Genomic DNA, 27,634 nt, shown 5'->3' on the forward strand with positions numbered 1-27,634 from the left:
TTAAAAAGAAAAGCTAAAGGCTACTGGGATTTTGTTTACCATAAATACCATAAATTAGGGATACTCAGCACATTTTTGTCAAGGGCAGTTCATGCCTTACGAGCCTAATTGAATTCTTTGAGGATGTAACAAAACACATTGATGAAGGTAGAGCAGCAGATGTAGCAGTATATGGATTTCAGTAAGGCATTTGATAAAGTTCCCATGTAAAGCTCCTTCAGAAGGTAAGAAGGCATATGTTCCAATGAGACCTTGCCCTGTGTATCCAGAATTAGTTTGCCCACAGAAGGCAAATGATGTTTGTAGATGGTTCATATTCTGCATGGAGGTTGCTGACCAGTGGTGTTACACAGGGAAGTGTTCTGGCATACCTCCTCTTTGTGATTTTTACAAATGCCCTGAATGAAGAAATAGATGGGTGGGTTAGTAAGTTTGCTGATGACACAAAGATTGGGGGTGTTGTGGATAGGTTACAACGGGACATCAATGGTATGCAGAACTTGGCTGAGAAATGGCAGACGGACTTCAACCCAGATAGGTGTGAAGTGTTTCTTTTTGGTAGGTCCAATTTGAAGACAAAATGTAATATAAATGATAGGACACTTGGCAGTGTGCAGTATTCTAAAGGACTGGATAAATGTTGTTTTTTTCACTCAGAGAGTGGTGGGTGGGTGGAATGCACGTCCAGCGGCGGTGGTGGAAGCAGACACAATGAGGTCTTTTAAAAGCCTCTTAGCTAGGTGCATCTTCTTCTTCTGCCTTTCAACTCAGAAGTGAGCATAAGCCATCAACAACCTCTTTCCAGATCAAGCTATCTTTCGCATGGCTCTCCAGCTGTGACTGCATACACTGCATACACTGCATTTTTCTATCTCTCTAACATGATTCTGTTCAGAACTTACCCTGGCACTGCAAACAACATTATCCCTCTGTAGCTTTTGCATTCCTGGAGATCTCCTTTCTTAGGGATTTTAACTAGATGTCCTGCACTCCAGTCCTTGGGTACTTCTTCTGCTTCCCGGACCCTTTTTATGATATTGTGCATAATTTCAATAGACATTTCTATACTGCTCTTGAGTGCTTCTGGAGGTATACCATCTGGTCCTGCAGCTTTACCATCCTTTAGGAGCTTGATTGCCATTCTGATCTCTTCTTTGGTAGGAGTGCCACAGTCTATCTCTAGGTCGTTCTCTGCTTATGGGATGGCAAGTGGTTCTGGTGGTGATGGTCTGTTTAGAAGCTGTTCAAAGTGTTCGGCCCATCTTTTGGTCTGGTCCTCAACTCCTGTCAGAACTTGTCCTTCTTTATCCTTAATTGGTCTTTCCACTGGTTGAAATTTCCCAGAGAGTTTATTGGTTGTGTCGTACAGTCCTTTCCTGTTCCCTTTTAACACGTCCTCCTCTGCTTCTTTGCTAGTCTTCAATATAAATTATTTTGTACATTCTGATGCTTGCGTTCACTTTCTTATTTGCTTCTGCATAGTTTTTCTGTGCAACAGTCTTTGATGCTTTTGTTTTGGTCTTATTAAGTGCATCCTATTTTGCTTTTCTTTACTCTATTTTTTTCTGAATGTTTCAGCAGAAATCCATGGTCTGTGTTGACAGTCTTTCTTACCTAGAACTTCTTCACATGTACAAGTCCAGACATCTTTGGCTTGTTCCCAGATCCGCTCCACACTTGATTCTTCATTTAGGTTCTCCAAGGCTTGAAATCTGATCAGCAATACTACGTTGAATTGTTGTCTTTCCCCCTGGTCTTTCAGAAACTGTGTTGCATAGCTTTTCATTTTGCTTGTTGCCGCATAGTTCCTTTTGAGTTTGAGCTGAAGCTTAACAATAACAAGATGATCATCTGATACCAGGTCCGCACCTCTGAACACTCTGACATCCTGCATTGATCTTCTGAACTTCTTACAAATACACATATAGAAGATCTGGTTTCCTGTTTGATGATCTGGTGAAATCCATGTTGCCTTGTGGATCTGCTTGTGAGGGAATATGCTGCCAGCGACTACCATTACGTTGAGAGCACAGAAGGCTACAAATAGCTCTCCGTTTTCATTTTTGGCTCCAAGTCCATGTTGCCCCATTATTTCTTCAAATCCTGTGTTGTCATTTCCAAATACAGCATTAAAATTTCCCATGAGATGTTGGTAGAAACATAGAAAACCTACAGCAAAATACGGGTCATTCGGCCCACAAGGTTTGTTTTGAACATGCCCCTACCCTAAAAATTACTAGGCTTATCTGTAGCCCTCTATTTTCCGAAGCTACATCTACCTAACCAAAAGTCTCTTAAAAGACTGTATCGTATCGGCCTCCACCACCTTTGCCGGCAGCCCATGCCACACACTCACTACTCTCTGAGTAAAAACTTACCACTGACATCTCCTCTGTACCTACTCCCCAGCACCTTAAACCAGTGTCCTCTTGTGGCAACCATTTCAGTCCTGGGAAAAAAAGCCTCTGACTATCCAAAATCAAGGCTTCTCAACATCTGATACACCTCTATCAGGTCACCTCTCATCCTCCGTCGCTGCAAGGAGAAAAGGCCGAATTCACTCAGCCTATCCTCTTAAAATATGCTCCCCAATCCAGGCAACATCCTTATAGATAGATACATTATTCATCCCCATGGGGAAATTCAACTTTTTTTCCAATGTCCCATACACTTGTTGTAGCAAAACTAATTACATACAATACTTAACTCAGTAAAAAAATATGATATGCATCTAAATCACTATCTCAAAAAGCATTAATAATAGCTTTTAAAAAGTTCTTAAGTCCTGGCGGTTGAATTGTAAAGCCTAATGGCATTGGGGAGTATTGACCTCTTCATCCTGACTGAGGAGCATTGCATCGATAGTAACCTGTCGCTGAAACTGCTTCTCTGTCTCTGGATGGTGCTATGTAGAGGATGTTCAGAGTTTTCCATAATTGACCGTAGCCTACTCAGCGCCCTTCGCTCAGCTACCAATGTTAAACTCTCCAGTACTTTGCCCACGACAGAGCCCGCCTTCCTTACCAGCTTATTAAGACGTGAGGCGTCCCTCTTCTTAATGCTTCCTCCCCAACACGCCACCACAAAGAAGAGGGCGCTCTCCACAACTAACCTATAGAACATCTTCAGCATCTCACTACAGACATTGAATGACGCCAACCTTCTAAGGAAGTACAGTCGACTCTGTGCCTTCCTGCACAAGGCATCTGTGTTGGCAGTCCAGTCTAGCTTCTCGTCTAACTGTACTCCCAGATACTTGTAGGTCTTAACCTGCTCCACACATTCTCCATTAATGATCACTGGCTCCATATGAGGCCTAGATCTCCTAAAGTCCACCACCATCTCCTTGGACTTGGTGATATTGAGACGCAGGTAGTTTGAGTTGCACCATATCACAAAGTCCTGTATCAGTTTCCTATACTCCTCCTCTGCACCCTTTCTATGGCTTTCACATCCTTCCTGTAGTGAGGCGACCAATACTGAGTACAGTACACCAAGTGAGGTCTGATCAGCGTCCCATATAGCTGCAACATTACCTCTCGGCTGCTAAATTAAATTCCACGATAGATGAAGGCCAATACACTGTACGCCTTTTTAACCATTGGGTCAACCTGCGCAGTTGGTTTGACCGTCCCATGGACTCGGACACCAAGATAACCTCGTATCCTCCACACTGCCAAGAATCTTATCATTAATACTATATTCTGCCATCATGTTTGACCTACCAAAATGAACCACTTCACACTTATCTGAGTTGAACTGCAACTGCAACTTCTCACCCCAGTTTTGCATACTATCAATGACCCGCTGTAACTTCTGACAAACCCTCGACACTATCCACAACACCTCCAACCTTAGTGTCATCAGCAAACTTACTAACACATCCCTCGACTTAATCATCCAGGTCATTTATAAACATCAGGAAGAGTAAGGGTCCCAGAACAGATGCCCGAGGCTGTCCACTGGTGACCGACCTCCATGTAGCATTTGACCCGTCTGCAACCACACTTTGCTTTCTGTGCGCAAGCTAGTTCTGGATCCACAAAGCAATGTCCCCTTGAATCCCATGCCTCCTTACTTTTTCAATAAGCCTTGCATGGGGTACCATCTATATACACTACATCTACTGCGCTTCCTTCATCAATATGTTTAGTCACATCCTCAAAAAATTCAATCAGGCTCGTCGGGCACGATCTGCCCTTGATAAAGCCGTGCTGACTATTCCTAATCATATTATATCTCTCCAAATGTTCAGAAATCCTGCCTCTCAGGATCTTTTCCATCCTTACCAATCACTGACTTAAGACGCACTGGTCTATAATTTCCCGGTCTGCCTCTACTCCCTTTCTTGAATAAAGGAACAACGTTCGCAAACCTGCAATCCTCCAGAACCACTCCCGCCCCTACTGATGATGCAAAGATCATCGCCAGAGGCTCAGTAATCTCCTCCCTCACCCCCCAACCCACCCCCCCCCCCCACAGTAGCCTGGGGTGCATCTCATCCGGGCCCGGCAACTTATCCAACTTGATGCTTTCCAAAAGCTCCAGCACATCCTCCTTCTTAATATCTGCATGCCCAAGCTGTTCAATCTGCTGCATCTTATGCAAGTCGTCACTGTTATCATCAAGAGCCTTTTCCATAGTGAATACTGAAGCAAAGTATTCATTAAGTACCTCTGCTATTTCCTCCGGTTCCATACATACTTTCCCATTGTCACATCTGATAGGTCCTGCTCTTTCACTTCTTATACTCTTGCTTTTCACATACTTGTAGAATGTCTTGGGGTTTTCCTTAATCCTGTCCCCCAAGGCCTTCTGATGGCCTCTTCTAGCTCTCCAAACTCCTTCTTTAGCTCCTTCCTGGTAGCCTTATAATCTTCTAGATCTCTAACATTACTTCGCTCTCTGAACCTTTTGTCATCTTTTCTTTTCACCTTGACTAGATTTAATACAGCCTTGTACACCACGGTTCCTGTGCCCTGCCATAACTTCCCTGCCTCATTGGAACATACCTATGCAGAACTTTACACAAATAATTCCTGAACGTTTGCCTCATTTCTTCCGTACTTTTTCTTGAGAACATCTGTTTCCAATTTAAGCTTCCAATTTCCTGCCTGATAGCCTCATAATTCTCCTCACTCCAAATAAACGTTTTTCTAACTTGCCTGTTCCTATCTCTCTCCAATGCTATGGTAAAGGAAATAGAATTATGATCACTATTTCCAAAATGCTCTCACACTGAGAGATCTGACACCTGACCAGGTTCATTTTCCAATACCAAATCAAGTATAGCCTCTCCTCTTGTAGGCCTATCTACATATTGTGTCAAGAAACGTTCCTGAACACACCTAACAAACTCCACCCCATCTAAGCCCCGTGATCTAGGGAGATGCCAATCGATATTTGTGATATTCAACTCTCTCATGACAGCTCTGTTATTATTACACCATTCCAGGATCTGCTTCCCCATCTCGATATCCCTGTTACTATTATGCAGCCTATAAAAACACCCAGTAAAGTGATTGACCCCTTCCTGTTCCTAATCCCCATCCACAGAGACTCCGTAGACAGCCCCTCAATGACTTCTAACTTTTCTGCGGCCGTGACAACCTAATCTTTGATCAACAGTGCCACGCCCCCACCTTTTCTGCCTCCCCCCGTCCTTTCTGAAACATCTAAAACCCAGCACTTGAAGTAACCATTCCTGTCCCTGAGCCATCCAAGTCTCTGTAACGGCCACCACATCTCCAAGTACTGATCACGCTCTAAGCTCATCCGCTTTGTTCACAATATTCCTTGCGTTAAAATAGATACATCTCAAACCTTCAGTCTGAGTGCGTCCCTTCTCTATCACTTGCCTACCCTCCTTCAAAAGCTGTCTACTATATTTCTCTATTTGATAGCCAGGCCCCTCTTTCCCAGTCTCTTCAGCTTGACACCTGAGAACATTTCTATCACATAGAAACCTTTTATTTCTGTCCACACAAGCAGTCCTCGCACGACCGTTATCCTCCTGCACCTCACCATCTGCCCTAAATCTCTGGTTCCCTACAAATCTAGTTTGAACTCCCCGGAGCAGCACTAGCTAACCTACCCGCAAGGATGTTAGTCCCCTTCCAATTCAGGTGCCAGCTGTCCCTTCGGAAAAGGTCTCACCTTCCCTGGAACAAAGCCCAATTGTCCAGAATCATGAAGCCCTCCGTCCTGCACCATTTCTTTAGCTACGTATTTAACTGCATTATCTTCCTATTTCTAGCCTCATTAGCACGTGCCACGGGGAGCAGTCCTGAGATTGCAACCCGAGAGGTCCAGTCCTTTAACTTTGCGCCTAACTCTCTAGACTCTCTTTGCAGGACCCCCTCCTTCTCTCTATCCACGTCATTGATCCCTACATGGACCACATCTGGCTGCTCACCAGCCAGAGAATATCAAGAACTCGATCCGAAATACAGCGGACCCTGGCACCAGGGAGGGAACAGACTACTGCTCTCCTCTTTTCCCTCTTTTCTGTGCTGAGGGTCTAGTCTCTGTCCCAGAGACGCCACCACTACATCTTGTCCCTGGTAGGTCGACCCCTCTATCAGTATACAAAACGGTATGGCCACATGGGTGCTCTGCATTTCCTCTCTATTCCGCTTCCCTCTCCTGCCAGTCACCCAGCTACCTGTCTCCAGACTTTTAGGAGTAACTATCTCCCTGAAACTCCTGTCTATTTCTGCCTCTGCCTCAAGAATGATCCAAAGTTCATCCTGCTCCGGGTCCAGTTCCCTAACTCGGTTTGGTCAGGAGCTGCAGTTGGATGCAATTTTGACAGGTGTGGTCATCAGGGACACTTGTGCTGTCCTTGACTTCCCACATCCTGCATACGTAGCACTCGACTGGCCTAACTGCTGCCTCCATTACCTACTCAGAAGTTAATTACATTAATTAAAGTAACATTAAGACGTCTCTTCTTTTCAGCTTCTCCTGGAGCACTTGCAGTCTGTTGTAGAAATCTTCCTTGACAATGGTGCCCATGTCATCTGTAGGGACATAGGCTAACACAATGATTTGCTTTATTCTCCTATTACTGGTGCAGAAGGATGCAGACACGATCCTGGGTCCTGCTGTTTCCCTAGCCAAAAGTGATCTCTTTGCTTGTTTTGATAACATTAATCCTACTCCCTATCATTAATCCTACATGGAACATCCCTTCCATGTGTCCTGAATAGATCATAGTTTCTCCTGAAGTGAGTTGTACTTGCCCTGAATTTGTCCATCTAGTTTCACAGAGTCCCAAAACATCTAATTTATTATTCTGAAATTCTTTTGCCACTTGTAGGGTTTTCCCAGCTTCACACATTCCAGATGGCCAGATGGAGGTCTTTCTGGTTGACAGTAGGTTTTTTTGGTGGAGGAGCTTGCCTTCGGCTTTCGTTCTCCACGTCATACGGCTCTCAAGAAGATGCCCTACCTCTCCCAAGACTGGCTGGCTTGGTTTTGATGCTGATGTTTCTGTAGCAATAATTATTTTTACAGGATAGGTCTGTGAGCCCTATGCCCAACTCTCCTTATTCGCCTTTTACAACATTCGTGGCAGGGTACAGCGGTTCTATTCTTTTAAAAAGATCCGGAAACCGGATGGGTAGGATAGGTACATGGACTTAGAAAAATAGAGGGCTATGCGCTTGGGAAATTATAGGCAGTTTATAGTGTAGGTTACATGGTCGGTACAACATTGTAGGCCGAAGGTCTGTAATGTGCTGTAAATTTCTACGTTCTATGTTCTAAATTTCTGACGCACGCACAAAAAAATCACGATTGACCACCGTGAATCATTGGAACTTTGAGGCAGTAGCATGACCAGCGGTTTGAAATTCAGGGTAAGCTTTAACTTTGAAGAACTATGTTGTCCAATGTTGACTAGAGCTTGATCATGTTTGCACTACACGTAACGTTGCGATCGAGAGAGAGTGAGTGAGTGAGTGAGTGAGTGAGTGAGGGGGGGGGGGGAGAGAGAGAGAGAGAGAGAGAGAGAGAGAGAGAGAGAGAGAGAGAGAGAGAGAGATCTAATATGTGTGAGAGTATGTTTGCGCATGTGTGCATATGCGTGTATGAGAACGAAATTGATTGTCAAACAAGTCTTTATTTTATCTAAATTAACGACTAGCTAGGAAAAGAATGTATCTAAGTGGAGGAAACGATGGCGTTCTTTGCGAGGGTATGTTGTGAGATCTTGTTTAATTTTCTGGAAGAAGCTGTGCGAAGAAGAGCGGTATATGATTTTTTAGGGATTATATTCCCGAGCAACAATAAAGACTGAGAGCGTATTTTATGTTGTTTGGCTCTAGCTTGTATTTTCAACTACTCAGTTCCTTAAACTTTCGCCTTTCTATTGTGTTTTAGGTTAAAGATTATTGATAGCAATTGGGATCGAACCCGAATTACTAGATGCCCATGTCAAGTCGTATTAATTCCATGAGCTGTATGTCTTCTGTTTTCTATTATGAAACGACGTGTTTTAAAATATAGAACATTTAATGTAATACAATTTGAAAAAAAAAAACTGTTGCGCGTGAAAATCCCAGGAGATCAGCAGTTTCTGAGGTACTAAAACCAGCGGTCTCATATTAACAATCATTCCACGGTCAAAATCGCTTAGGACATATTTTTCTCTCATTCTGATTTTTGATTTGAACAAAACCAGAACCTACATGCTTCTATTGATAGAGTTGCTGCTGCATGGTTGGCTAATGAGACATTTGCATTAACAAAGTGTTACGTACCCCGTAACTGGGTGTCAGACCAGCAGAGATAGAAGTTTCCATTGGAGTCTGGTGGTACTATATTTAAAGGTGTTTATGAATAAAAATAAGCAAAACCATATCAATAATGCAAATATACATATAACACAAGGTAGCAGTAATAAACCTAAAAGTGTTCGAATAATAATAATAATCAATAATAAACAAGCTCTATCGATGTGTAGGGGTAAATGAATTGTCATAGAATATAAAGTTCAGTTCAGTTCATGAGTGCTGAGGTAGTAATGCTTGTTATGTTGTAATCGTTGGAGACAGAGAGAGAGAGAGAGAGAGAGAGAGAGAGAGAGAGAGAGAGAGAGAGAGAGAGAGAGAGAGAGAGAGAGAGAGAGAGAGAGAGAGAGATGTAACAGCTGCAGCAGCCAAACCTTCCTTTGCTTTCTTAATCCGTCGTATCGTTGTGGTCATTCAGTTATGACCCCTCTGGTCTTCAGCCAGACCGTTCTTCTGTGGTGGACTCTTCACTCTGGCATGAGTAGACACACACACACACAAGTCCCGACCGGCCCTGCTGTAACACTGTGTGCTTTACTGGCCGATCTCCCGGTTCGGTCTCCGAAGCTCCCACCTTTCTTGTGGGTTCCAACACTCAATCAGTGTCCACTGACATGTCTGGAGGGTGTCTCTCCAGACCTGTCTTTTTTTATCCCTACTAACGGGGACTCAGCTATCCATCAATTCTGAATGACTATGACCATCAAATCAGGCCACTCCTGCAGTCCACTGAGGAATGTTACCGAGCAAACTATTGTCTTTTCAGCGAAACAGTAGATAATTCAAAAGGAGCCACAATACAGTTAATCAGCAAACTCCCTCTCTCTCTTATCTGTCGCAGATGTTCTTGCCTGTTTTTCGTCTCTCTTTCTCATGGTCAGCATAGCAATAGTAATAGTTCGTGGTTCTCTGGGGGGGTGGGAATGGTTAACTCTTTACCCCATTGTCCATCAGGTCTGTTCATCACTCTTAACAAAAGCAGGTGCTAAGAGCAAAAAAAAAGTGGCAACTGAATTATGATATGTATTGATTACAATATTTTGCATATCTGCTTTGCGTCATTTTGCCCTGGTTTTAATTGCAACAAATCGTATTGGATGACAATGGATCACTCTGTAGTGCGGTTACTTTAGCACGTATTTCACAGACAAGCAAGTCAATATGATGTTAACATTATTATAAATTTATTTTGTCAATTTGCCATGTAGAGCTCAGAACATAGAGCAGTAGAACACAGGAGGGCTTGACAAACTTTAAACATCTGGGCGGGCAATTAAAGCACAGAAGACTGTGGATTCAATGACAGAAACTGAGACGTGAGAGTGTGTGTAATTAATTTTTCGCGTTGACATGATGTACTGCGGGACTACAATTCAACAACACGCAACCTGACGTGTACTGCTAACGCTTGAAATGAGAACATGCTATAGTGTTACCAATATGCATAAAAAGTTCTGTCCAAAAGAACAGGTGAAAAAGTATTTACGTAAAATAACATATTGTCACATCCATGAGCCTTTCGAAAGTGAACAATAAAATGTTTAAAGATTTGGCCATGTTTGGAGAGTTGAATTTCCAATCGGTCTTTGTGAAGTTAAAATGGAGTAGTATTCTGAGCGAAGTTTGTGGAACACAGATTTGAATTAGACTCAAGAAAATATAGTGACTGGAGAAAACAAAGTGGCTGTTGATTGTAGTCAAAAATGACATCTAGCTCAATATCTTCTTTCTTGTCTTAGAGTTGGAAAGATTATGGACATCAACTTCGCTGACAGTGGAAATGTTGATCTTCGATGCTATGGGGGAAAATCATGTACAGTCAAAAATGAAGAGTGAATTTTTGGACTGGATTGCACGGCAACGTAGTAGATGAAGTGGATTTATCCTAACTGGAGAGAAATGTACCAACACGTAAATGTATACACATTGTTGCATTTCACTATTGTGAAAAATGTGATAGTGGTGGAGTAAGATGGCTGTTGGCAGAATAAGAACAACATAATGTATACAAGTGATGGGAGGACTAAGTAAGGTTAATGGAATCAGTTTCTTTCCACTGAGTTTGGGTGACATTATACATACAGCTCATGGGTTAATGGCGAAAGATGATATGTTTAAGGGGAACGGGACGAGGAGGAGTAGGTCTTCTTCACTCAGAATGTGTTGAGGGTGTGGAAAGAGGTACTCTCCGAAGTGGTGTTAGTAGGATGGATTTGCACATTGAACGAAAATTTGGATAAGCACATAAATGATATAACTAAGCACAACGATGAAGGAAGAACAGTGGGTGTAGTGTATAAGGATTTCAGCAAGGCATTTGATAAAGTACCCCATGCAAGGCTTATTGAGAAAGTAAGGAGGCATGGCATCCAAGGGGACATTGCTTTGTGGACCGAGAACTGGCTTGCCCACAGAAGGCAAAGTGTGGTTGTACATGGGTCATATTCTGCATGGAGTTCAGTAACCAGTAGAGTGCCTCAGGGATCTGTTCTGACATTTACTCTTCGTGATTTTTATATATGACCTGGATGAGGAAGTGGGTGAGTAAGTTTACTGGTGACACAAAAGTTGGTGGTGTTGTGGATAGTGTGGAGGGCTGTCAGAGGTTACAGCCGGAAATTGATAGGATTCAGAACTGGGCTGAGAAGTGGCAAATGGAGTTTTTGAGGTGATTAATTTTGATAGGTCAAATATGATGGCAGAATATTGTATTAATGTAAGACTCTTGACAGTGTGGAGGATCAGAGAGTTCTTGGGGTCCGAGTCCATAGGATGCTCAAAGCAGCTGCGTAGGTTGACTCTGTGGTTAAGAGAACGCTAAATATAGGTTATCTTCCAGACTGTACAAAAAGGGAATTTTTTCAGACGTACTATTAAAATAATAAAAAAATTAAAATAATTTACAAAGCAGCTCTGGAAGTTAAAGTGAATAATACAGACCAAACACTGATGTGCTTCTAAGTGGTAAAAATATATTCACGAGAATGATAAAGAACTACAGTACTGGGCAAAAATCGTAGACACGTATATTGTATATAATAATGGCACCTAATACTTCTGCACAACACTGTAAATGGCAATTAAGTAAGCTCACTGATGAAGTCTATGCCTTATATGCTTGCTTTTGGGGAGCATTCTGCAGATATGTAAATATTGCACATTGGTTCAAGAAATAACGTTTCTGTAGTTATTAATGTAAACTGTAAAAGGCAAGCAGTAAATTAAAGTAACAGTGCCGTGCAAAAATCTTATGGACCATACACACACACACACGGGAGGGTGTGTGTGTGTGTGTGTGTGTGTGTGTGTGTGTGTGTGTGTGTGTGTGTGTGTGTGTGTGTGTGTGTGTGTGTGTGTGTGTCTCTATGTATGTATGTGTGATATGTATGTACCGAAGAGTTTGCACAGAATTGTAGTTTTATGGTAGAGTTTTAGCTGCGTTATCCCAGTGCACCAACATGATGTACCTAAGGCTTAGGGTACACAAAGTACTCTGCTGATGCAGATTGCAAGCACGAGAAAAGACGATGACATGTAGTAAGTGGATGGAACAGTGGGAGAAATGAAAATTAGTGATGGCTGTTGAAGTGCGTATAGGAAACTGAATATATAGCATATGGGCAGTGGACGATGGGAAGGATATAGATGGGATCGGATCTGTGGGCGGAGGTTACCTGGAATTGGCAAATTCACACCAATCTACCAGGGAAAGAAACTAGGAGTGTCCAGGAGTAAAATACCGCATTTAGAGGATTTCAGTTTGTTCAGATAGCTGGAAAAATGCTTGTGACGCAAAGAACAAAGTCAGAACACATTCCATAGATATTAGAAGACACGAAGAATATGAAAGGAAGGATATCCTCCTCTGTCAGTGATAATTTATTGTAGTGTCCAGACATTTTGTCCGGGATTGTAGGATCAAGTACCACGTGAACAGCATCCCGTATCAGAGATTTATCTGATCATTGACTTCAGGTAGGAAGATTGTGCATCTACATGAAATGGGCGGAATTTGAGAGGATTGAAAGCTTCACTTTCATCTGAAAGAAATTCACAAATAATCTATCCTCGTCCAGTCATGCATAATTCATTGTAAACAAAGCTTAACAATGACTCTACTTCTCAGGAGGCCAAAGTAACTTGGCATGTAACGATCCAGGCTTATCAAATTTCAAAGTTCAAAGTTGAAATTAAAATGGTTATCAAAGTACGTGTAACGAGTCAATGGATGTGGGTGTGTACATCATTGAATCCGTTCACCATAGCGGCGAAAGAAGTTATTCACGCCGGTTCAGGTGCCTGACGGTTGTAGGGTAATATATGTTCATAAACCTAGTGGAGTAGAGAGTAAGCCATCTCTACCTCTTGCCCGATGGCAGATAGCAGGACGAAACATGATCCGGATGCTGGTGGTCTCTTACGATAAATACTGCATTATTGTATACATACAATCTCCTTGTAGGTAGGGATTTGTCATTTATTAACTGGGCACTACCCACCGCTTACTGCAGTCTTTTCCTTTTCTGGGCATTAGAGTTTACATATTAGACGTGATGCTTCCAGTTAGAATACCCTGCAGTATGTAGAAGTTTGTCAATGTTCTTGGTGGCTGCCCGAATATACGCAAATTTCTAAGAAAGCAGAGGCGCTGTCCTGCCTTCGTATGATAGTCTCAGGAACATTTTTTTTTAAGATCGCAAGACGATGCTGGTGTTATGCCGTTGGCCCCCTCCTTTGTGAGAATCTCAAGAACCCTAGTCAAGGGGGGGTCAGCTGAACCAAAAGAGGAAGAGACATGCTGAATAGACACAGGAAAATGGGAGAGAGAGAGAGAGAGACCACGTTCTCCCAAGAAGCAGAATAAAGGTGATATTGACTATTGTCTCATGGAGACCACGTGAAAAGCCCTCGGGCAAAGTGGGCTGGTTGAGAGAGAGATCGCATTACCTGCAACTTGATTGACACCTGCGATCCCGTGAAGAAGTATAAAGGAGGGTCTTGGGGGGGGGGGGACCCTCAGACGCACCCAGGAGACACCAAGGAAGCACGATATCGATTCCCGTGGGAGCGGGAAGGCATTTTGAAGGAAGCCACGTGCGTTAGATTCCGAATTTCGAATCTGTGGCTAGAACCAACGAAAGACTGCTTTTAACTAACAACGGGGAAGTCTGCTCCCCTGATTCCAAGGATTTGCTCTGCCAAGACGACGGGCAAGTGTTTATCTTTTCTAAATCATCTCTCGCTCTCTACAACGTGAAAACCCCAGCGGTTCCCAAAAGGGAAAAGCCTGCACACTTCTGAGTGACTCTTCATGTTTCAATTGGACTCAGTATTACCCCTAGACAACTGTAGAGCTTACTTCTGATTGATTATGGTTACACCGGTGTTTTAGATTGAGTTTTGACGATGTATATGATCTGAATGTTTCGTATTAACCATACGTTTGTGCCCTTTTTGAATAAAACGTTTGAAAATAGTAGCATCCGGCTCAGCTGATCCATCTATCTTTGCTGGTAAGTTACCTGGTTTCGGGGTTACGTAACACTGGACAATAAGAAGTTCAGGAACTGCAGGTCGACCAACCAGCGAGTTGTTCATTAGCGGAGGAGCTGGACCTGGTGCGGACCATGTTAATGGCTGCTACAGGAAGGCAGTGTCCAGTCTAACAGCTAGTGATTCACTTGGATATTTCCCTTGCGATGGCAAGATCCTGTTGAACACTGATAATGTAAAATGCTGCAAGATCATTTCCCTTGTTTATTGGAGAGAGAGAGAGAGAGAGAGAGAGACGGCGGCGGGGGGAGGGGGGCGGGTGGCGGAGCTGTGTATCCTCTGTTGTAGCTAGGAATCGGCCTCAAGCAGCGAGCTTGCCTGTTGCAGCAGCCCAAGAGAGGGAACGTTGCAACTTATGCGGTGCTACCTCCAAGTTGAGTTGGGAGCTGGCCACTTCCGTCGGTGCTGTCGTTCAGTGTTCGACCAGTGGAATAACAAGCTGGATTGATTGTGTGCATACGTTCTTTAGTGGACTGCTGAAACCTGCGTGTCCTCACCGATAACACCTATGCACCATTAATATACAGAAAGTTTCATTTCATTCAGGAACCCATGTTATAATATATACCCCGGGCATTCCAAATTCTCCCACCACCCATCAGGTAGAAGACAGAAAAGCCTAATAACATGTACCACTAGGCTTCATGACAGCTTCTACCGTACTGTTAAAGCATGCTTGGGGTATTTCCTGGGATGATAAGAAAATCTTATGTTCTCGCAGTTTGCACCGTTATGATCTTGCATCTTACTATATCTGCACTGCACTTTCTATATTGTCCTGTAGGGATTATTGAACGTATTTAGTTGGCTAGTTCATACTTCACCGTGCCACCGAATACTGGAATACTTTCATTTGTTCCATCACAGGTCCAGGAGATTTAGCTGAACTGCTAATGGTGACAGTGTGTATTGCCTTCTCGAATGTTGAATGAAGATTGACTCCTTTAGCGTCACATACAGATCTATGTACGGATGGGGTTCAGAAGTGAAATCAGTTAAGTTGAGACCTTAAATTGGTTCCACAATTTAACTATTTACCAGAAAGCAGGATACCTCAATGCAGCTAAGGAAACAAATTTATGTTATTCGCATTCCACATGTGAGTTAGGGTATTTTGTATTTAATAGCTAACGCTTTGTCAGGAAATGTAGATAGGGTAGATCATCTGACAACTTCCTCCATCCAAGGAGATTAGTAATACCGGAATAAATATGTGATCTAAATTTGAGAGCAAAAATAAACTGTAAATGTTCATATGAAGATGATCAGCTTGAAGTTGCAGGCTGGATTAAAATATGCAAAGTACTAAAGTATTTCAATGTGACTGAATTATTTAATGTGTCAGAACTAACGAAACTGCAAAGTAAGAGATAAGACAGATGGCAAGAGGCAGAGAAAACATCTGGTTTACCACACAGTAGTAGTAGAAAATAAATGGAATAAATTTTCGATTATCACGTTCAATTGATCGTTGTGAGCTTTTTCTTCTGATTCCTCGGAGACTGAATGGACGCCGGATGAAAGTTTATAAAAATAAGAAGTATAGACAGTTAGAGTGCTTCTCTTAGTGTTGTAATGTCTCTTACCTGAATGCATGCATTTAAGGAGAGGGTGAGAATTTCAAAGTAGCTCTGCGGGCTTGTTTTTATCAGAGATATTTGTAGGTTCCTGAAATGAGTTGCAGCTCAGGTTAATTTTGGAGGAAAATAAAACAGTGGCGTTTAAGAACATTTTAATTAGGCACACACATATGCAGAAAACGGAAGGGCATGTTCCACTGGCAGGCTGAGGGAATTTGGTTTCATTAGCTTTATTAGTTGGGCTCAGCATCATGAGAGGATGTTCCTGTTCCTGTGTTGTACTTTTATATGCTCTATGTTCCATGTTCCAATATAACATCTAACAATATTCAAAAAGCAAAACTCCAGCAGAAGAGCCATCACTGGAGCAGAGTTTGCAGTTGCAAGAATAGGGCAACTTCCTTGGAAATGTTTTGCAGGCATTGGAATCGTAAAACTGGATTCCTGTATTAACAATCTTTGATTAACAATGGTTACCTGTTACAAAGTAATACCAAGCAACAACGGTGACAAAAACGGCTTTTCTCCCGATAAGCTCAATGTCTTTTATGCTCGTTTTGCCCGTCAACACATAGAGTACATTTTATGAATTCCCACAACCTCCGATGACTATCTGATTTCAGTTTCCGAGACCGACGTGAGAGCATCTTCCAGGAGGGTGTAACCAGGGCAAGCATCCGTCCCCGATGCGCTATCTCGCCGAGTACTAAAGACCAGTGCTGCTCAGCAGTCTGGTCTGTTTTCCTATCTCTTTGCCTCTTGCATTGGCAGTCTGCGTCGGTTTCAATTATATCGGTGCCTTAGAAGATCGTGGTAACCTGCCTCAATCACTATCGTCCAGCAGCACGTAAATTCTCCAAGAGGAAGTGCTTTTAGAGGTTGGTAAAGAAACATATCAACTGTAGCCTGAGAAGCGACTTGCATCCACTCCAAATTCCCGACAGGCTCAACAGGTCCACAGCAAATGCCATTTCTTTGGCTCTTCAGTCAACCCTGGAAAGACTGCACAGCAAAGCTGCATACATCAGGATGCTCTTCATCGACTACAGCACAAAAGGCAATACTATTATCTCCTCAGAGCTAATCAATAAGCTTCAATACCTTGGCCTCCATCTCTCCTTGTGCAATTATATCCTAGATTTTCTGCTGCAATCAGCTCCGATTTGAAACAATATCCTCCACAATCTCCATCAGCACGGGTTTATCACAAGGCTGTATGCTTAGCCCTTTGATCTACTCGCTTTATTCCTATGGCTAATCACAGCTCCAATGCATATTTTGTTTTGCTGACGACACCACTGTCATTGGCAAATCAAAGGTGTGATGAGTCAGCATATAGGAAGGAAGGAAGGAAGGAAGGAAGGAGATTGAAAATCTGGCTGATCGGTGGCACAAGAGCAACATCTCACTTAATGTCAGCAAGACCAAGGAATTGGTCATTGAATTTAGGAGGAAGAAACCGATGGTCCATGAGCCAATCCTCATCGGGATATTAGACGCAAAGAGGGTCCGCAACTTCAAATTCCTCGGTGTTATAACCTGCCCTGGGCCCAGCACGTAAGTGAAATTATGAGGAAAGCACGGAAGCGTTTCAATTTCCTTAGATGTTTGCAAAGATACTACATGATATCTAAAACTTTGACAATCATTTATAGACGTGTATTGGAGAGTAGTTTGACTGGCTACATCACGACCTCGTATCGAAACACCAACGTCTTTAAACGAAAAGTCTTACAAGAATTTTTGGATATGACCCAATGCATCACTACCACCTCGGCCCACTACTGAGTACATCTGCACTGAACACTGTCGCAAGAAAGCAATATCCATCATCAAAGACCTCCGGCACGCTGGCCACGCACTCTTCACGCTACTGCCTTAATGAAGAAGATACAGGAAAATAGGAACTTATTCCTCCATGTCCCAGAATAGTTACTACCCCCCGAAGTCATCAGGCTCTTGTGTTAGTCTGGATAACTGCACTAAACTCCTCTCGCCCTATCTTTGAAATATTCCCAAAATTTATGGACTCACTTTCAAGAAATCTTCATCTCATGTTCTCGATATTTACTTCATATCACTGCTATTTATTTGTATTTGCAGTTTGTTTTTGGTTTTTTTTTGCACATTGGTTGTTTGTTCGTCCTTTGGCCTGTGGACTTTCATCAATTCTATTATGTTTCTTAGAATTTCGGAGTCTTACGAATCCCAAGGTTGTCTATGCTACTTTGGTAATACATTTACTTTGAACTTTTAACATTGAGGACTTGAAGGGTCTAAGCAATAGGACGAGATTTAAAGACATGACAAAGAAACGCTAACTCCTGGTATGTGTGCTGTATCACGTGGTTGATTGGCGTCTTATTTTAGCTATCCGTCTGCGAAATCTCCCAGATTCCGTGGCAGTATCCGCGGTTGTGACATGCACTCAGTAAACTGTACTCCGTGTCAACAAATTTGAAATAGGATACATAGATTCCTTCTTCATCATTGTCAGTAACTATCAACAGTGTCTGACCAAAATACTATCATCAGGTCATCAGGTCTTCTGTCTCACCAAAGGCTCAAATTCCTTTGACCTTTGCTACTCAAGCATCAAAGATTACGACGGAGCCACCTATCGCCTCCCCACTCTCCTGTCCAAATTTGGTAAATCAGACAACCAGACTGTGCTACTACGGCCTGTACGCAAAGAAAATCTGAAACGAAAGTATCGGTACAGATAGTCCTACTGTGCAGTACTAAGAAAATAAATGAGCTTCTTCGCGACTGCGCAGGGCAACAAAATGTTGGAGGAACTCAGCAGGACAGGCAAGAGGTATGGATAGGAATAAAGAGTCGACGATTCGGACCGAGACCCTTCACCAGGACTGGAAAAAAGAAGTCAGAGTTAGAAGGTGGGAGGGGGAGAAGAGCTGGGATATTGGGTGGTGAAAGAGGTATGGGCTGGCGGAGGGGTTGGGGGGGTCTGATAGAATGGGGAATGGTGAAGGGGCGGGGAAAATTCCAGTAATTTCGAGAAATCGATGTTCATGCCATCAGGTTGGAGGCTACTCAGTCGGAAAATAAGGTGTTGTCCCCGTAACCTGAGTGTGGCCTTATAATCGCAGTACAGGAGGCCGTGGACTAACATGTCGGAATATGATTGGAAAGTAGAATTTTGAAGTGGGTAGCTGCCGGGAGATCCCGCTTTCTTTTTCCGGGGAAGAAGTGTAGATGCTTGACTAACCGGTCTCCCAATCTACGTTAGTACCCGCCAGGATCACCAACAGAGTAGATGATCCTAACAGACTCGGAAGTGACGCGTCGCCACACCGGGAAGAACTGTTTGGTGACCTGAATAGTAGTGAGGGAGGAAGAGTAGGGCATGTGTGGCACTTGTTCCAGGAAGGAACAGTAGCAGGAGGGACATCACTGAAGAGGGACGTGGGCAAGGTAGTCGCGTACAGAGCGATTCCTATGGAGATTGAAAAGTGTGGAGGGTTAGGCTGGTTGAGGGAACGATGTGTTCGGTGGTGGGATCCCGTTGGAGATGGCGAAAATTATTGAGACATATTTTTTGAACTTGAAGGCTAATGGGATGGCAGGTGCTTCAAGTTGATAGTCTGGTCCGTGTCAGAGTCTCTGCAGCCGTATAAATGGATCGATTCTTTTCCTCCATTTGTGGAATCTGTAGGCTACGCAATCTCTGGAAGGCAGCATTCATCGTCGGGATCCGTGTCATCCGGGCCTTGCGTCCTTCTCGGTGCTGCCATCGGGCAAGAGGTGAGAAAGCCTTTGGTCCCATACCGGCAGATTCAGGAAAAGTGGAGTTGATGTTGGAGCCCTTGTTATATAATATTTATATAAATGATTTGAACCAATAACCGATGAAGATTAGAGGGCCCAGAAGGCTTGGTCAGTAAGTTTGGGGATAACTAAATTACGAGGTTAGCCGGGATCTTGATCGATTAGGGAAGTGAACTGCAAGCAAAAGAATTTCAATACATTTTTTTAAAATCAACCAGCTTATGACTTATCATGTGATTGGTAAGTCACTGAGAGGTGTGACGGAACGCAGTGGCGTCACAGGTCGAAAGGATGGTAAAAAATGCATGTGGCACGCTGGTCTTCATCATCAGGCAAATGTCAGGAAACTATAGAGCAATTATAAGACCATCGAGTCCGGTTCGCCATTTCGTCATCCCTGACTTATTAACCCAGTCAACCCCATTCTCCTGTTTACTCCCCGTAACCTTTGGCGCGCTGACTAATTAAGAACCTGCCAACCTACGCTTAAAACATACACAAAGTTTTGGCCTTTGTAGCCGTCCATGGCAACAAATTCCACAGATTCACCACCCTCTGACGAAATAAATGTTTCCTCATTTCTGTTCTAAATGGACGCCGCTCTATTCAGAGGGTCTGACCTTTGCAAGCCAGTATACGCCAGGGCACTTTATCTAGGAGTTTCAATATTCGATAGGTTTCTAAGAGATCACACCCCCACCCATTCTTTTAAACCCCAGTGAATACAGAAAGACAGCCATCAAAAGCACATCTTAAATTAACCCTCTCATTTTCGGAATCATTCTCGTGAACGTCCTCTACCGTCCTTTCATAGATAAGCGGTCCGAAGATGTTCACAATTCCCCTGGTGCCGTCTGATTGAAACCTTATAAGGCCTCAATTACATCCTTGCTCTTATCTTCTAATCTCCTCAAAATGAAAGTTAACATTGCATTTGCCTTCCTCACCACCGACTTGACCTGCAAGTTCACCCTAAGCAAAAGCTGCTGGAGGATTTGCATGTTCCATTGACTTTCTGATTTTGAATTATCTCCACAGTTAGAAAATAGTCTAAGCCTTTATTCTTATTCCAACGTACATGATCATACATTTCCCTGCATCATTTTCAATCTGCCACTTCTTTGCTCATTCTCCCAATCTATGTCCTCCTGTAGACTCTTTGCTTCGTCAAAATTACCCGCGTCACCACCTACCTTCGTATTGTCCGCAATGTGGTCACAAACCGTCAATTCCGTCATCCAGAATATTTATTGACATTTAATGTTAACAGAAGGGTTCCCAATACCGACACTTGTCGAACACCGCTAGTCACCTGCAGACAACCTTATTTATTCTCACTCTTTGCCTCCTGCCAGTCAGCAAATCTCCTATTCATGCCATGCTGTAATACCTTGGGCTCTAATCAGGTCAAGGGATTCTTTTGAGAAATGAAGTGTAATTTCATTCATATCCATCTAATTTTGAAAGACCTAGATGGTGTGGATATGCAGAGGATGTTTCCTGTAGTGGGACCGTCTCGGACAATAGGGCACAGCCTCAGACTAGAGACACGCCCATATAGAGCAGGAGGAATTTTGATAATTAGATGCTGGTGAATCTGTTGAATTCATTGCAGAGATGGCTATAGAGGCCAAGACTTCGGATATATTTAAAGCGTAAGTTGGTAGGTATTTGATTCGTAATGGCACCAAAGTTCACGGGAAAAAACAGGACAATGAGCTTGAAACAAAACATAAATCAGCCACGATCGAATACTGGAGCAGACTCGATATGTCGATTTAACTCTGTTCGGCTTCTCTGTCTTAAATAGCGTGGTATCACAAGGTGTTGTGAGTGTTATTGCCCCTTAATTTTACCTTAATGTCAAGACGGTTATTGCAACTTGTCTATGCAACTTTTTGCTAATTCCTCAATAAATATGGATTTGACCTTCGGCGAACACTAGTGCTGTACACACATTAAAACGCATCGTAAATTGATTATTTCTACAACGGTGGCTGCCAGGTCTACTCAGATAGTCCCAGCTTTCTTTCTTAATTGTCTCCACTAGCTCTGAACACCAAATACCTACTCGTTTTCTCTGGTGAAAGGTCCAGGACGGGAAAATTAACCTTTAGTTTTCTGAAAATTCTTTCTGACCCAGCATTAATTTCCTGTACTTATGGCTTTTATTTTAGTTTCAAAACAGGCACAATAGATATTGGGATCTGGAGCAAAATGCCTAGTGCTAGATTTTCATTGGGTCGAAAAGCATTTGTTGGTAAAGCACAGTAATCATCGACATATCATTCGAAGCCAAGCATCAGAAATGAGAGTGAAAGAGATGCCCAATATAAATAAGCAAGTAGGCAGGTTATTTGCGGTCTGATGATGGGTGGACGATGACGGAAGATAGAGCTAGTCAGGTAATATAGAAGGATAGAGTTGAGAGACTGACGGAAGTCGACGATTAGCAAAGTAAGACAAAAGCTTTTGAAGCAGCTGAATGCGAAGAGGATAGATTCTGCTAGGGGTGAGGTATGCAAGTACATAAAGAATTCCAGTGCAGGTATAATATAGATAAATAACGTGGTTATGGGAACTATATGGGAAATCCGAAAGGCAGATGGATCGAAACTGCGGAGGTGGTCCAACTGGGCAAATTGTTTGGTTTGTAAGTTAATGGGTCGGAAATGTAAAAGGATAACATGGGTGATAGGGATAGGAGGGACGTTGAAACACAAAAGCGAGAGAGTCTGAGGTGGATCAAGAGATCATGAGGCATTTGATCAGCAGATAGTTGGGAACACAAGAAGTAAAGGTTACATGAATCTCGAAAATTTAACGTTCATATCATTGAGATATAGACTACCCGTAAGAAATATGAGACGTTCGTCCTGTTATTTGCGTTGCGACGCGCCCTAGCCATAGAGGAGGACCAAGAATAGGCACGCCGGTGTGGGAATATGAAAAGATTGTAAAGTGGGAAGCAAAATTTAATAAATCTGGTTTGACATTGAGTAAAGGAGAGTAGAGCGTAAAGGGGAAACTGGAGTGTCATAATCGCAGACAGAGAGCAGAGTTCTGAAATTTGATCATAAGAAATTTGATCATGGCAAGTTAAGGACAGATAGAGCTAAGTGAGGAGAGGATCTGGTGAGTGAAATGTATGGGTTCTATGTACTCTGCGGTGAGAGCCGTAAGAAAATTATTAATACAGGCTGACGAGGAGTATGGGGTGTGGATTAAATTGAAAATATCGCAAGAGAAAGAAGAGGAAAGAAAAGAAGAGACAGAGAGAATCAGAGAGAGAGAGGAGGAAAGAGTGGGAAAGATATATATATATATAGAGAGAGAGAGAGAGAGAGAGAGAGATGGAGAGAGAGAGAGAGAGAGAAGAGAGAGAGAGATGGAGAGAGAGAGAGAGAGAGAGAGAGAGTAATTGCAATTTCACTGACATATTGTACAACATCTCCTGAGAAATTGCCAGTGCCAATTGCAGGAGAGGATGCATCCATTTTCTATAATACCTGGTCAAACTTTAATCATTTTAACTTCAGACCTACACTGAGGGGGTACAAAAACGATTGAGCGAGAGAATAACGTTATCAGCAGATGCGTGTTGTTGGTTACATAGTTAAGACTCAATGAAACAGGAGGAGAAATTGTAACCAGATGAGATTTCAGATAAGAGAAGAATTTTTTATTTACATTCTTAGCACCGATAAGAACATTAAAAGACAACGTGGGAGACACTGGAAGTTTGTCAAAAGCACAAATATCTGGAGCATTCAACTCTCCTATCTGTGGAACAGGAAACAGCATTCGGGTCAGTAAGCTCTTCTTGCTTCCGCACACGACCAGCTAAGAGTCTCTAACATATTGAATATAAATAAAAATTGACGAGGCGGCATGCTGTGGCAGTGTGTTTATGTGTGATGTATCAAGAATAGTGAAGGGAACTGAAACTTAATTGGAATGAATATTTCACTAGATCAGAGGGAAATAAATCTAGGACACAGAGCAGTATAGGTTTTTGGAAGCAAAATTGTTGGCGATACTGTAACCACAACGTAATTGAAGTTAATTTTCATCAGATTATTCCAGAAATCTGCGATCGAAAGCGATTTAGAACATTACAGAGGATGCTCTTGTCAACTGTGTCAAAAGCCATAGAGAAGGGAATCAAGTCGAGATGTATTATCGTCACACAAAATATGTACCTTGTCTCTTCAGTACAGAGCTATTTTGGCATTGATGCAGGACTGGAAACCTAACTGCTCTGATTCAGTCGAACAATGTTGTGTACAATGATTGAGGACTTTGCTGACTGGGAACATTGTGAGCAAAAAAGTAATTTTGGAGACGGAAGATTCACTTACACGGATGAAAACGCGAAGTTTGCTCTTCTAGGAAAATTGAAAGTAATGGTATTTAAATGGAATGCTGGGCTATATCTCAGAAGAGTCTGACAACGTCAGCGATAGAAAAGAAATAGCTGAATGCCAAATACATGCTTTCTAACGCACGGAAGTGAAAAGTTCGCACAGTACTCCAAAGCGAACATAAGACTCAATTAATTCTAGAGTTATTTATATATTTCCCTAATAAAGACTACCCCGCACAAATTTTAAACAAGTATTATCTTCGTTCCAAAAATACAGTAAGCACTATTCAGTGCTATCATAAACACGCAGGAATATTACGTAACATGAACATTAGGGACAACAGTAAACAAATTCCTGCTTTATGCTTCATCGATGAATAGATTATATATTATTTGGTCAAACACACAAGCCTTGTCCTATAATGGAATGTTTAATTGCTATCACTTGCTAATTACCTATCCATACAAAAGTGTTGGTGCGTTCGGATCACGGTCATTCACTTCTCTGAGAGGTAGGGTTGACTGGCAGGGCTTTAGGAACATAAATTCACTGTTAGATGATTCCGGTGTGATACACACCGTGTAGCCATAACCATCAGCGTTGTCGGGCCCGGCATAATTCAACATATGCGTTGTTACAGATCGCTGTTTCAAAGTAATGTTCGAATTCCTTCGATTGTAGCAACAGGCTACAGAGTTGTAACCTTCAGCGATATTCCTCCCCTGCTTGAACGTCACGACACCCAATAAAATAATGATTAGTAGAAAAACTAAAGAAGTTGACCCTAACAGGATAATTAAGTAAAAGTTTAAATAGTCCGAATTCTGGGGTTCCTGAGTGAATTCAAATGAGTTATCAGTAAAATTGAGCAAGATTGAAAAGGAGATTGTGACAGTACTGGAGAGTCGTGGCTGTCCATTGTCCTTTACGGATAGAACCAGCTTTTCTGCGGCGAGATCTTGGCTCCCAAAGCTTCCAGATGTTCTGATTTCTCCAGACAGAGAATCCACATTAAACAATTGTGGATTAGTAGCCTCTAACATTTGATACGAAAGCCGCCCATTCTGCCCAGAGTCAGCGTCCATGGCAATTATCTTCGTAATCAGGTGGCCAGGATACAATTGTTGAGATTCTATCTCCACAATCGCTGAACTGTTCCACAGCAAAGGTGAAACAATAATAGGCTCATTGTCGTTTTGGTCCAGAATGATAACATTCAGAACGGCACTGCTACTGAGAGAAGGTGTTCCAGCATCCCGGGCTTGAAGCTTCACCTGGAACTGTTTAAGTTGTTCATAATCAAATGAGCGAAGTGAATAAATATCTCCATTTTTAGAGTTAATTGTAATGTATCCAGGGCCTCCTTCTGTGCCATTTTCCAAAATAGAATAAGTCACATCACTATTCTGGTCCTGATCAGAGTCTGCAGCAGTTACCCTGAATATGGAAGCACCGGGGGCGTTGTTCTCTGTTAGATATATATTATATAACGAATGTGTGAATACCGGTGCATTGTCATTTATGTCAGAAACAGCAATCCTGATGGACGTATATGTCGAGAGAGGAGGCGACCCACCGTCCCAGGCTGAAATAGAAACATCGTGTACTGGAGCTGCTTCCCGGTCGAGGAAATCGCGGGTAACCAGTTTATAATTATTCTGTGAAGATGGTTGAAGTTTAAATGAAACATTATCAGGAATCTGACACTGAATTTGACCATTTACTTCCGAGTCAACGTCACTGACACTGATGAGAGCAATCACAGTACCTGGTGGTGCATCTTCTGGGATAGCACTGGATACGGAGGACACCTCAACCTTGGGTGCATTATCATTAACATCAATTAATCCGACTATTACTTTGGCATGTCCTGCAAGACCTGGTGGAGCACGATCAACTGCTTCCACGTCAAGTTCATAAACACTTGACTCTTCAAAATCCAAAACGCCTTGAACTCGGATCTCTCCAGTTAATGGGTCCAATTGGAATAATTCGCGATTCTCTTTAGAAACGTGTCTGGTGAAAGAGTAAGTCAACTCACCATTGCTGCCTTTATCCTTATCAACAGCGTTGATTTGTATCACCAATGCGCCTTTAGGCGCATTTTCAAGCACAGTGGCTCTGTACAGTTCGCTATCAAATGCAGGAGCATTGTCGTTGCTGTCCAGTACAGAAATAATAATTTGTGCAGTACCAGATCTGTGTGGAGTACCCCCATCAATGGCTGTCAGTATCAGCTGAAAAGTAGACTGCTGTTCGCGGTCCAAAGCCTTTTCTAATAATAACTCGGCACTTTTACTCCCATCGCTTCTGATCTGTACCTTGAGGCCAAAGTGCTCGTTTGGGCTAACGTGGTAATTGCTGATTGTATTTATACCCACGTCCGGGTCTCGCGCACTTTCGACGGGGAAGTGTGTCCCTGGTGCAATTGACTCGCTAATCTCAAGTGAAAATTCATCTTTTGAAAAGCTGGGCGAATTGTCATTTACGTCTTGTATTTCCACCACAACGTGATGTATTTCCAGCGGATTATCGAGTGCTATTTGTAGAGAAAGGGAACAAATTGAGCTTTGCCGACATAACTGTTCTCTGTCGATCCGTCCGTTGACAAATAAACCACCATCTTGTCGATTTAGCTCTATGTACTGTTTGATATCTTCAGACACCAGCCGCAGATTACGCGTGGATAACTCCCAGATATTTAGCATTAGATCTGTAACGATATTTCCGACAAATGCCCCGTACTCCAGTTCCTCTGGAATCGTGTAGTGAATTTGTCCTGAGACCAGGTACGATACACAAAATAGGAAAACAGAAATCCTGCTTCCTCCTCGCGATCTCGCCATCGCTTCTCTAGTTTTACAGTAAAAAATATTAAAGACACAAACCGTCGTTTACTTTAACCAGTCTTCGAAGTTAATTTTTATTCGATCGTCGATGTCAAACAAAGAAATACGCATATCAGACCTGGAGTATTTTATTGAAGATGGCCGCTCAATGTAAACGCAGACACTGCATTTCATTCATCACCGTGGCTCATTATGCTGTGTGTGTTTCCCGATGGGGGAAGGGTTGGATCTCCCGCAGCGTTTCAGTTTCCAATTGGTGGACAGCGACACAAAGTGTTCCGCCCAATTATTGCAGCTATTATTCTTAAAGCTGCTCTGTTTCAGCATTTTTTCTTGCGGAAAAAACACTAAGTTGGAGATGGTGTACCTATAACTTTCAAGTATGTCTATAGTTCAGATTTGTTAAAAATGTCAACATGGACTATCGAAGTGTCGAAATATTAATGGTTATCATATCAGTTACAAATTAATGCTCATCTTATTTTCTAACTTTAATACCGACTATTTTACTCCTTTAAGAAACGTGCTTTTGAACCTTCTGAACGAATTAGTGATTTTACGATCTCCTGAAGGATTATTACTATTACTATTATCAGTTGTTTTTCTTTCGTAGTTGTGCAGATTGCCTTGTTTTTCATATCGGTTATTTTGTGTCTTTGTGGTCAGTTTTTCAATTGACTCTATTATGTTTCCTTATATCC

The 27,634-nt window shown here is 42.5% G+C and overlaps 1 protein-coding gene across 1 annotated transcript in view; it reads right to left on the reverse strand.

Moving 5' to 3' along the window:
• Positions 1 to 27,110, reverse strand: part of LOC140739555 (uncharacterized) — a 52,986-nt gene extending 25,876 nt beyond the window's left edge. The window contains exons 1-3 of the mRNA XM_073067950.1: positions 24,542 to 27,110; positions 1,615 to 2,169; positions 903 to 1,191 (exon numbers count right to left, since the gene is read on the reverse strand). Of these exons, the coding sequence (XP_072924051.1) occupies positions 903 to 1,191; positions 1,615 to 2,169; positions 24,542 to 26,930 (3,233 nt within the window). The 5' untranslated portion in view covers positions 26,931 to 27,110. The remainder of the gene's footprint in view (positions 1 to 902; positions 1,192 to 1,614; positions 2,170 to 24,541) is intronic.
• Positions 27,111 to 27,634: the final 524 nt, after the last annotated feature.

This window comes from Hemitrygon akajei, chromosome 15 (genome assembly GCF_048418815.1).
Source record: "Hemitrygon akajei chromosome 15, sHemAka1.3, whole genome shotgun sequence".
Taxonomy (NCBI): domain Eukaryota; kingdom Metazoa; phylum Chordata; class Chondrichthyes; order Myliobatiformes; family Dasyatidae; genus Hemitrygon; species Hemitrygon akajei.